At 39.5% G+C, this 13,028-nt stretch overlaps 1 protein-coding gene across 1 annotated transcript in view; it reads right to left on the reverse strand.

Moving 5' to 3' along the window:
• The window catches only part of LOC140229002 (RUN and FYVE domain-containing protein 2-like), a 68,857-nt gene that overhangs the window by 2,386 nt on the left and 53,443 nt on the right, over positions 1 to 13,028 (reverse strand). Inside the window, exons 12-13 of the mRNA XM_072309264.1 lie at positions 10,029 to 10,253; positions 5,442 to 5,568 (exon numbers count right to left, since the gene is read on the reverse strand). Of these exons, the coding sequence (XP_072165365.1) occupies positions 5,442 to 5,568; positions 10,029 to 10,253 (352 nt within the window). The remainder of the gene's footprint in view (positions 1 to 5,441; positions 5,569 to 10,028; positions 10,254 to 13,028) is intronic.

A 13,028-nucleotide genomic window follows, 5' to 3' on the forward strand; every position in this document is an offset into this window, starting at 1 on the left:
TAGCATGAGTCATATCGCGCCTAAAATAAACCACAGATGCAGCTTGGGTGGGGAAATTGAAACATTCTCCCAGTTTCCTTTTAGTTTTCCCTTGAAGATGAAGGCATCCTTTTATGACAGTCACCTTAACCCACTGAAGACGATTCCTGAGTATAATCGGGCAGGTGTCTATGGGAAATGCGTGTTGTAGCAAAATCGGTCTGTCCTCAATGGGTTAAGACACAAACAAACTTCGAGAATTAACACTGGCATAGTCGCCATGAATTCAATCATGTGTCTAATTAGTGCAATGAGTCATGTGTTTAACTCTTTATGTGCCATGGTGGAAACCCCCCCCCCCCCCCCCCCCGTGTGCCACATTATTCTGAGACACCAACGTAGTCATGCATTGATAAAACATTCTGTTTTTCAAATCTACATTGTATAACATGACTTTTATAGATTTATAGACAAAGTGAACAAAGTTGTAGAGAAAATGCCAAGCTTTGCATCGATGAAAACTCTATGACAAATCTATAATTGCTTTTCTTTCAAATGCCCAGTAGCTACATTAACGTAAATGTATGACTTTTGCACATAAAGCAGTGACAGAAACTTAGAATCTGCTTGCAAATCCAGTATGAAACACTGCTTGTTAGTCAATCACCACACAAAATGCAAGCTATAGATGAGAGGAATTGAATCCCGAGAAATGGTTTCATTGTACTGTGGCATTTGACGATTTATCGATCTGTTTGGGCGGGTTTGTGCATTTGAGCGGAATATGCGAAGTTGACACGCCGTCGACTGAGTCGGAGGTGCGAACGTGGCACATAAAGAGTTAAAGGATTGTCCAAGCTGAGTTAAAATTGACTTTAAAAACAGTGAGAAAAAACACAATAAAGTGAAAAATGACAGTTTCAATGTTGTTGGACTTCCAATAAGTGGTCAGTGATGTGTTAACATCAACAAAATTATATTTGTCTCAATCCTATAGGTAAATTGAACAAAGTATTATGGAAATGCTTCTAAACAATCTCTCTGATTATAGTACATATTTTATATTTATGAAAATATTTTTCCATAATTTGACACCTATGCTGCTGTATGAATCATGTCAGTGCTGTATCATTACAATTCTATCATGAGATGTGATTTCTATTTGAATTCAATTTCAAATGGCATAATAGTACAGAATTGAAGCTGTGAGGTACCTCAACTGCTTTGCTTTTGTATTTTTTAAAAGAAAAACAATACAATCTCAATGAATACTTTCACTGTCCTGTTTAATTGATCATAATTTGCTCATACAAACTAGAACTATCACTGAAGGTGATTGATACCCCTGCTCCAGCAGCTCAAACTCCTATGAAAATGAATTGAACCGGGGTTTGATAAAAGGTTCTGTTAGTTTGTGTGTGTGTGTATGTGTATGAGTGTAGTACCTTGTGAGTACTGTTTATAGTTTAATCAGGTCTGCTGTGCTCTTTGTTGTACATCCCAAGTTTATGTAGAAATCCCCAAATGTTTTGGTAAAATTGTGGTTACCATAGCAATGCTTTGTCTGGCAAACACAAAAATCAGGTTTCCACGTCTACACCTCAATGCCATAATGTCCACCAAATTTGATTTCAACTGCTTCACAGTTCAAGTGGTTCACAATACCAGAGGAAAAAAAAAACTCAAAACCTGTGGCAGTAGACTGTACAGAGGTCAGCAACCTCAACATGACCTTTGACCCTATGAAAGATTGAACAAAAAAACCAGGAGTCTAGATTTGACCACTGTTACGACCAAAATCACTCTGAGAACGATCGCACAAAAGAAACAATCAACTAATGTTCAGGCGGTTTATTAACGGTGATATTGTGGGTACAGACTCGTAATCGGTTTTCACATCAGTACAATAATGATCAATAAAACAATTATAAATCAATAGTGGAATCACTTACACGTATCTGATATCAGGTAATCCTTTAATTGAGAAGGTCCAAATGCAATGTTTGATGCACAAATGAATAATCCTTGACGTGCCGATGAATGATTCCTCCGACGTAACTCCAGAGGCACAGGTTGCATTAATCCACAGTATAAATCAGGGGTAAAATCCACGATATACCGTGTATGTCCACGGCGAAGCGCGCAGAATCCAAACGTTGTGACGACCACGTCCAGTTGATGCGTTGAATGATGATTCACTTTATAATGTCCAGCAAGGAATCCAGCCCGTCACAGCTTTGCCGTAACAATGTCCGTTGACACTAAAACATGGAGTCTATCTCCAATGTAGGCAAATTAATTCTCTGCAGGCAAAATGTCTCCCATCTTAACTCCACAAACACAGTTTGTATAGCAGGTCAGCAGGTAACACAGGACTGACTATAACAAGTCGCTTCAGAGCCAGAAGTGACGTAACTCTCAGAGCAGAGGTGTTAGGTACTCTGCCTACCTCAGAATTTCTCCGGCTTATATACTATCCATTCACCCCTTTCTAGTACATTCTGTAATTTTCTCCAACCTGGGGCCACATACCTGAACATACAATTGTACTAGCAAGTCCAAGTTCCAGGAATCCTGGATGAGTCACTGCCTAACTATGTGCATAACATCATTGCCAAAATTAACTATACCAATCACATTGGGCTACAGGGACAGTGCCTCACTCAGCCAAATATGTAAGCACTTCCCAGAATATTCTGGAATGGGTGAAATCATTCTAGATTGAGTGAGCTATAATGTATTTCCTGTCACATGCATGTACTGTAGCTACATTGTATACCACGTAGAAAATTCTCCACTGATCTGGTCAGCCTGTATGTTCTATATCTACATCATATAGAATGTTCTCCATTAATCTGGTCCACCTGTGTACATACACATTAAAACAACCATGCATACAGCCTTGATACCTTATACATAAAATGTACATAACTACTTGTGTGTGTGACACCATCATGTTTATTTGACATGAAATGCCATCTGCATGGCACACACAAGACTTCCAACAAATACTAGTATAACCTTTGACCCTATCAAAGGCGGAACACTGGGAGGAGTGTTATAAAAAAACAATAGGATTCTATGCTTTACCATGATGCACCACAACACAAGTTTTGAAGAAAACTGAATAAGAAATGTGCATGGAAGAGCACACCTTTGTACAAAACTTGAACAAAATTAGTCCAGAAATGAGGATAACAGAGTGCACACAAGCACACCCTCAAAAATCAACCTGTTTTTGTATAAAGATGTAACAAGTAATTGTGCCACCACCAAAAGTTCAAGGTGGCTAGGCTTTTTGATGATACATCTCCATACCGAATTTCAATAAATTCGGTCAAGAAATGCTGTCAGTATTGTGCACACAAATGTGACATTGTAGCAACAGTGTAACACTGCTGAATCTAAAATATCTTGCAGTACATGTACCGGGGGATACAATGATAAGAAAATATTATAATACTAGAGAGGCACTCTGAGAGCGCAGACCTCCGCCAAGCATGCGGCTCATTTCCACCACTGATCTTGTTCTTCCATAGAGATATCAGTGATTTCCACCCATACGTACTTATAGCATTGTGTGCTGAAAGTCGCCCGATTTCCTGATATAGAAGCCTTTGTTACATCATAAACCCTCAGCTGCACGGCGCGTCTCGCCCTAGCAGAAACTAGAGCACGCACTTTAGTGCGCGCATGCAAACCTCAAATACAGTGCACTCCCGTTATAACGAAATGCTCGGGACCGGCAGTTTTCCTTCGTTATAACGAAATTTCGTTATAACCGCACAAATACAATATATAACGAAAACAAGAAAACCACATATATTCTGTTAGCTGAATACTTATCATACACTGGAAAGCTATGTGAAATGTGATAGGATAATTGTATCACAATAATAAACGCAAGTTCCCCTCAGAAACTGTGCGTGACACAAAGAGCGAACACACAGAGGTGTGAAGAGTTCACCCATGCAGAGAACCTATATGCTTGTTCCGCTACGAATTTTCGAAAGCAATTCGCATTTCTTTTGTTTTTCTTTGTCTGTGGCGCTCGGAAAAGACTTCGTTATAACGGAAATTTCGCTATAACCGTGTTCGTTATAAGCGAATTTTTTACCATAGACTTTAATGGTGATAATTTTGGGACCAGAAGATTTACTTCGTTATAACGAAATTTCGTTATAACCGTGTTCGTTATAACGGGAGTGCACTGTACGCGCAGCCTGAACTCCCAAGTTCATTGACCCTACCTGCCAAAATATCAAAATTCCTTCATATATTAACCCAAAATTGTCGGATCACTACCAAAAGCTAATCGTTTGTTACTTGTGTCATTCTCAACCTTTCCTGCAAGTTTCATCCCAATCCGTTAACTACTTTTTGAGTTATTTTGCACACGGACAAACTAACTAACTAACTAACTAACTAACCAACGAACACACAAACCAATGGTAACGAAAACATAACCTCCTCCCTTGGCGGAGGTAATAATGATAACAACGCTTACAATGAAAATGATAGCTGCTTTTGATATATATTTTTCCAGCAAATCTCAGTGCTTGAAGAAATTTACAACAGGGGTACTTTACTAAAAACTAAACTATGTGTGGCGGGGGTATAAAAAAAGGCTTTGGAGGAAAAAAAAGAACAAGGCTAAAGAGAAGACAAAGAAAAAAAAAGTTTGAATCACATCCGCATGATGACATACAGACTGCTTGCCCTGGTCTTCAAGGCACAATTGATAATACGTGCTCTCAAGACAACCCATGAGCATTATGATCGTTGATCCCCGTCGTGCAATTCTGATATCTGTCCATGAAGCAATAGCCTGGAGTGATGTCTCTCGAACAGACACCAATAAATCAATCTCAATTACATCGGCGAGGTGTCAGATTTTTCCTTTCTTTTTCCTTTTAGAGCTGATTAAGGGATCATGAGGTGATATTTTCATGCCACACGTCTCACATTGTGTCTGTAAGCTGACATTTTCAAGGTGTTATTTTTGAACAGGTGGAAGTCGGGTTACTTCAATAAGACTGACAGCTTGTCATGTACTTCACGTCTATTGGCAACACTCGATTTGATCCGCATCTGTAGGGGTAATACTTGCAGTCTGTATTAAAAAAAAAAAAAAAAAAAAAGAAAGAAAGAAAGAAAAGAAAGCACTCGAGCAAGACCTTGAAAATGACGGCTGAATCATCCAGACTCAGTTGCAAACATCAAGCATCGAACGCAACCTCAATTCATACGGGTGGACCTTGTGCCGAGAATAAAACGCAAATCCCGACAGTGAGTGCGGTGGTCGTGCTCGCGCAATCTCACCTGCGCCCGAGTCAAGGCAATGTAATGTGCAAATGTCTGCGTGAATCATGCAAGGTCACTCTAGGAATGAATAAGAGACAGGGGTGGGATTTTTTTCTTTGTCTCGGTCACAGGAAAAAGTAAGAGAGGGGTGGACTGACCTTTCTCCTGGCCACTGAAAAGGGCTTCTGGCAGTGCATGCAGTCCTTGACGTCTTTGTCGTCTGCCCACACCCGCCCCTCCGTCGACTGCACCACCTCCTTCATATTGTCCATCTTCAGCTGCGATCTGCAATGGTAAATGATGGTGGTGATTAAACTGATGATAAATATGATGATGATAACGTTGAAAGTTGAGAACAATAATGATCTTTATGACAGTAATGACAATGTCATTACCATCACTATACAATGGGTAGAGAAAAATCCTGCAATCTCCTTGGTCGAGAGCCATGTAGCAATTTTTACTGGCAGCATGTTTGATCACTGGCAATAGATGCAGTAAATATGTTGTTGCACATACTTGTAACAAAGAGTTTGCGCACTTAGCAAGCATTCACGCATTTCGCAAGAGATGGCTAGGCATGCATCAGTACAATGCATCAGTAATAAGCCAGTTTACAGTTCCACTTGCGCATGAGCAGAAAAAGGTCATTTGTACGATCAGGCGTGTTTGTCTTTGAATTCACTGAGACAAGCATCCCTGATGTAATGATTATAAATTCATGTAACCCTTGTAAATGGTGCTTACTAGCACATTCACCTGACAGCAAGCCTGGTATTTAGCAATGTTGGTAGAAAGACTTTGTTTATGCATTCAATACAAAACAATGAAATGAATGCCAGCCAAAGTGTCAATTGACAGACCATTCTAGATGTCACCTGCTCTGTGCAAGTTCATTCTTTGTCTGGACGTGAATTCCTTACATTGTGGGTATGCTTATGCATCATGCTGCTTTGAAAACGAGTGAAGTACCTAACCACTTGAGAAAAAAAGAAAGGTCATTTGTACCAATGTGCCTATGAGCTAACTGTGAACTGGCTTATTACTGATGCATGGTATCATCTATGGCAAGCCAAAATAAGAGACTTGTAAATTCAATTGTCAGAAATATAATAAAATAGTAGATTTGGGGCAAAATTTGTCACCGATCTATACAACAAATAATGTATGTCTTTTTTGTGTCAAACAACAATGAGTAGGAATATTGTGTGCATGCAGCTACTATGGAATTATATATAATTTCATAATTCACATATGCACATAATTCCTACTCATACACTCAGATCCGTGCATCATTTGTATACTGTGGTAGTGCCAAGTATCCACTCAACATATCTGGGTTCAGAAGGACGTCATGGGTAGACCATAGTGTACGCAGATGTATAAAAAGGGTGGGATTTGAATTCAAAGCCTTTTAAGCTTAGAAAAACATTTTTATATAACTGCAACAGCAATAATTACTGTATACATGACATATTTACACCACCTATTAATCACACATTATATACAACGTACACCACGAGTCTAACATTCCTGTGAATTGGGACTTCCTGATGGAATTTCTAGTATTTGGGATCTTGAAGTACAGTAATGAATGGACAAATGTATGCGCACAAGTCGCATTTATGTCAGGATCTGAGTTGATATTTTTGTGTTTTGTTGTATTCACAATTAGAACCAAGCTTTAAATATGAAACTCTGGAAAAAAAAATATTTCTTGAAATACATGGTGTATACAGCACATGGTTTAACATGATTAACATGGACAACAACAACAACAAAATTATAGGCAGCAGCCATCTTTGATATCCCCTCCCACTTTCAGCGAAACTGGGTCTGTCTTACCCAGTGGTTACTGGCATCAGACTTGACATGGGTTGATACTCAAATACAAAACCACTGTACGCCCATGCCTTGCACCCATGGTGGCTGAGGGACTGGGAGTTTGGGAGCCTGCAAAGCATTCCGACCCAACCGCAAAGCTGATTCGTATCCACAAATCTGGCAAGGCTCCATGCCTTCATGACAAAAAACATATACGCACACGCTCACAGAGTCACCATTTATCACCCCTTTTGTCCAACCACCCATAACTCCTGCACAAACACCTACAAAGATGAACACAATATTTTTTGAATGTTCATAGAACAGTGCTTGACCCAAAATAAAATGATTAATACACATCCAAGAGGCCTAAGTGAATTCAAGGAATAGGAACTACAATTTTGTTCTGCATCTCCAAGCAAAGGCTGTGGAATTTTCTTTCTCACTGACCATTCCAGCAGAACTCTGTTCATTCTTAAAATTGACAGACCTATTTTGATAAAACTCAATCAGGTAGAACTTCAGCACATCGGCTAGCCATGGCTGCTCCTCGTAAAAAACATACCAAAGTGTCCGAGGCTGCCCACGCTAGACTGGGCGTATGTGCGTATGTGGGGCGTTGGCTAGCAATAATCTGTGTGTGTGTCTTTCCCTGCCATACTAATATCCTCCCTGTATTACCCCACTCTGTGAGCAAATGTCTGTAAAAACACAATTTGTCAAAACCCATGCAAAAGTGTGACACTAACTGCTACCTTTAGCGAGTAAAGGTTGATTGCTCGCATGAAGTTTCTTAATGTTGAAGGGTTAAATCTAAGGCTCTCTTGACGTCCCTCACCGTTCTGTTATCTCGCACTCAATCTCCCCCTTTGGCATCTGCAAATCTGATCCCAATATGGCTTGCAGATTTTCCATGGGCGCTGCGCCAAACCGTGAAGTGTGGCCATGGGAAATAAAAAAAATTCCACGAATTTCCTCTCATTTCCTCGCTGCACTCAAGCATATTGGAGTTGACTCGAGCGAAACATTTTGAGTCTCTGAAGTAAATGAAGCAACGTTAAAAAAGGCGTCAAATGATGTCACGCATTTTGCTTGTAGAATGTGGAATGTCAGCACTCCTCCAGAATTCCTTCGCAAACCCCCCTGGCGTTTGGAAGAGAAGGTAACTATTTCTGTGAGTCAAACAAAAGTTGTAACACGTGCAAACTTTGGAATGGTTACGTGTACACAGTGCCTATCAAACCTTCCTTTCCTCCTCCATCTCCTTTGCTTCTTCTTTTTATTTATCTTCTTTTGCTTTATTTTCTGCTCCATCTGCTCCTTCGCCTTTGTCTTCTTCTTCTTTGTCTTCTTCTCTTCCTCCTCCTTTTAATCAAATTTAGAAGAAATTTTCACTGCTGTGCTGGTAAAATGTTACTCTTTTCTTTTCAAATAACTTTAAATTTGACTGGAATTCCCCTTTAACATGTTATTCTTGTGGCAAGCTTTTCTACTTTTTGACAGCAAGCTTTTCTACTTTTTGACAGCAGAATTTATGAATACTGAGGGGACAATTAGTACTGTGCTAGAGAGGTGACTGAGCATGATTAGGAATACAAATACAAATGTTAGAAGATGTAGCCACAAATGTTTAGTTGTGGACACATAATGAGGAAGACAAATTAAAAGGACACATATTTCATCCCCCCTTTAAAACACAGCTACCTTAATTTTGCTTCCAAGCTCAGATCTATGTAGCCATGTCTAGAATGTTTGTGTACGTTGGTGGGCGACCATTGCATTAGCATAGACTTTGCACGTACAACATGCATCTATTATGGAGGTGAATGTGGGTCTCGCACGGCAACACAAACACCAACACCGAACTTGAAATGACAAAAATAATAATCCCCAAGGGCTCGTGTTGGCCAATGGGGAAAAAGTATGCAAATGGCCAACAAAAGGGTGGCGTTCGGTTCAGCAGACAACATTCAACAACGAGCCCAGCACCAACTACTGGAAATATGTCATAATTTTGTGGTCAACCTCCCAACACCGACTGATTTCAAGATTGGTTTTATCGCCAGTAATAGTGCTGAGATAGGACTGGCACTAGCACAGAACTTGAAATCACCCAATGTGTTTTTCTGGTGGCTAGCTCTCTCACTGTTTGTGTATAAGATCAAGTGTAAAAAAAAAGAAAAAAAAAAGAAAGACAAATCACATGTCACTGGAAACCTCAAGGGTCTAGTGAATGAAAGCATGGCACCACCTCCCTGATGAAACTAACAACCACATCAACAAACACTTGGACACCAGCTCAGTTTGTTGACTTTCAAAAAAATCAAAGAATAGAATGAAGTCAGTCAATGAATATTCAATGATTTTGCCACTTGTTCTTGATGATGTTATTGATAATATTCGATCCTGTGGGAGAACACGCAAAAACTGACTGTGCTATCTGGTCATCAGCTTTCTTGCTGTTTGTGTGGCATGTCGTTACACAGGCAAAATGGCACAAATCATGATAACATTTCATTTGAAAGCCGAGACTATGGTGAAGAAAAAGAAATACACACATACTAAAATCGGACCACAAAAGTTAAGTAGCTTTGTCAAGCCATTGTGATGATGCAACTGAAGATGGCAGGTGCATACAAGGAAAAACTCATTGTCTGTGAACATTTGCAAACTGTTTTGTGGACAGTCATGTTCTGAATTAAAGTGAGATGACTCGTACAGCCATATGTCACTGGAAAGTGAAGGTCTGAAGTGTGATAAGAAGAGAAAAATACCAACATCAAAATCATTACCAGATGACTTTACATCAAATTCTGTGATGACACAATGACACACTGGATCATGCTCAATGCAGGTGAGTTTGACCACCAAGCCCCCCCTCCCCCCCCCCAACAAACAAATGAGCAAACAACCAAACTCACTCGCTGAGTTTGGAGCCCATCTCGGCCAGGGCCAGCTCCTGCTCGTGACAGGTGCGGCGCAGTTCCTCATGCCGGCCCGACAGGTCGGCCAGCTGGGTCCGCAGCTCGCTCATCTCCCGGATCTCCACCTGTAGCTGGCCTATCAGCTCCTTCTCCTGGGCAATCTCCTTCTGTAACGTGGCCCGCCACTCCCCCTCCACCTTGAGGTCGGCAGCCAGGTTGGAGCTATGGTGTAAAGGGAAAATCAGACAGAGTGAAGGATGATGATTAGGAGAGTGAGCACTGGCATTTTGCTAACATATAAAGTATCAACAAATTCTATGTGACAGAATTAAACAAACTATGAAGTTGATGTTTTTTATGATGATCTTCTTCTTTTTTTTTTTTAATTAGGCATCATGTAAATGGGGTAATGACAATTTGAAAAAAAATAAAATTACGTGACTTTTCTTAATTTCTGGCTTAAAAGGATGGTACAGTTTTGGTTCAGATGTGGCTTCAGGTTTCCAACCTTTTTATAGTGATTTTTTAAGATAGTGGAGACCTCTTATGAAATATGGAAGAGCATATAATTCTCACAGGAATTCAAAGTTTATTTGATGAAACTTGGTTTTGAAATGGCTGAGATATCCAAAACAAAGCGATCCTAATAAAACCCACCTTTTATTAGGATCACTTTGTTTTACTTTGTTTTTGGATATCTCAGCCATTTCAAAACCAATTTTTGTCAAATAAACGTTGAATTCCTCTAAGAAATGTATGCTCTAGAACATTTCATAAAGTGGTTTCTAAGTGTCTCACAAAAAGTTAAAAGCTGAATCCTCACCTCAACCAATACTATACCATCCTTTTAAAGGGATGGTATAGCATTGGTGAAGATAAGGATTGGGCTTTTATTTTTTTGTGAGATATGAAGAAACCACTTATGAAATAAACTTTGAATTCCTCTTGGATAAATGGAATTACATGCTTTTGCATATTTCATAAAAGGTTTCTCATTATCTCACCGAAAAATGTTAGAATCTTTAAGTTAGGTTTCAGCCAATACTATACGATCCCTTTAGATTCTAAAGGCAGCTGGCACTACCATGAGTGCAAAGTCCTGTATTCATGTTTGATACATTTCAAAAAGAATAACACTCAAAAGAATCATTCATATGCTAAAAGTACTCATCTCTTAATGTGTGTCTTATTTTGTGTGTTTGTGTTTTTGTTTTCCTTAAAGGTACAAGGATTTTTATGAAAAAGAGATACTTTTGCTGGAGGCATCAAGAGGTATCAAAAGTTTTTTTTTTATCAGTTGTATCATTTTGGTATAAACTTTATGATCAGCTGTGTCTATTTCACTGCTGAAATAGCCTTGCATTTGAGTATGTTGTCTGTTTGTGAAAAGAACAATTGGACACGATCTCTGCAAGTCACTTTTCATGGCTTGCCTCCAAGTTCTGTCTAGCAGTCAAGCCGTGAACTCTGAAACCCCATGCAGCGATATTTCACGCACATGGCTTTGCTTCTTTCTTTTGGCAGTACTCCATGGCGGAGCATGTATCCAAGGACACGCATTGCATAATTGACGATTACGACGTGCGGTCTATTCGTGGCGACAGGGGCTCTGGATGCGCGCATCAGACATGACCCTGTTGGAAGTGTTATAAGCCGCCTGCTTCGCCACTCCCACGCAGATTTTTGCGATAGAGATGGGGTACCAACTGTCACTTACGCATTCTAGTATTTTCCTACTTTTTATGTTCTACGTGTTCTACATGACACAATTTCTCAAAGCACACAGGTTCTGTGACACATGGTATTCCCAGCCATCAAATCAAGTGGAAAAGCTGAAAGTGACTTTGAAATTTAAAGAGCAGAGAGGAAAGGATTGCTCAGTCCTCTACGGAGATGTCAATTTTCGATGAATAATAAAGACTGCGCCGTATATTAATATTTCTTCAGCCTGTCTTGCACCAACAGTTCCACCCTGGATAATACATCATCACAGGGCATAAAATTTGTAGCTTTAAAGGGCAAATCTCCACAAAGTCCAACTTTGAAGGGAAACAATATTATAATTACATCATTTAATACAAAGCCACTGGAGTGTAGCTAAACAGTATATGTGAAATTTACTCCATGAAAAATCTCATTTTAGCAGCAACTCTACAGCGAAATCTTTAGTGAGCAAAATTGAACAATTGAAATGTGTATGGAAAAGTCATGACCACTGGAATATCATACAGAAATTGACAAAAGGATTGGAAGTCCTATCATATGAGTGAAGCATCAAGTGCAGTGAATCTGCATTTCATCTTGTATTGTAGTTTGTGGCCTATCACTTGCATGCAGTCACTCTGAAAAGCAAGTCTCAGATGGATAGTACAAGAGGGTATAATGAAGAGAATAAGGCAAGGAGAAGCAAAAATAAGTACTACGAGAATGAGAGAGAGGCAACATTAACAATTACAACTATTCTGCCCTCGTGTGGTGGAATATTATCCTCTCCCACTATTCCTCTAAACAAGGTTCTCTTTAGAACTAACACACACACACATTAGACTGCACACTACAATTTGGTATCACCCTACTTTGCAGAACACAATTATCCTACGGAGAACATCTGAAGCTAAGTTTGCTGGTAGACCCTGTAGCATGTTTCAAATCCAACAGCTTGTTACATGTGATCAACATCACGTCCTTGAACATCATTACAAATCCAACTTATAAAGGGTTTAGACATCTAATAGAGAGAATAAGATATTTTTGGTACTGATGATCACTTTAAGTATTAACACTGAGTTACACAGCATGCATTTACATAAATTTTCGCCACAACTTCACAGAGAGTAAATATGAGAGAATTGCTAATAAAGTTTACAAAATATGCATAAAATAACTCATGACAAAGAAGCATACGTATACGCAAGCTTATACGTTCACAGTTTGCTACTAAAGCCACAACTTTGAATACAAACATAGACATTGAATTGTTTGAATTGTTGGAAGCAG

Source organism: Diadema setosum, chromosome 5, assembly GCF_964275005.1.
Source record: "Diadema setosum chromosome 5, eeDiaSeto1, whole genome shotgun sequence".
NCBI lineage: Eukaryota > Metazoa > Echinodermata > Echinoidea > Diadematoida > Diadematidae > Diadema > Diadema setosum.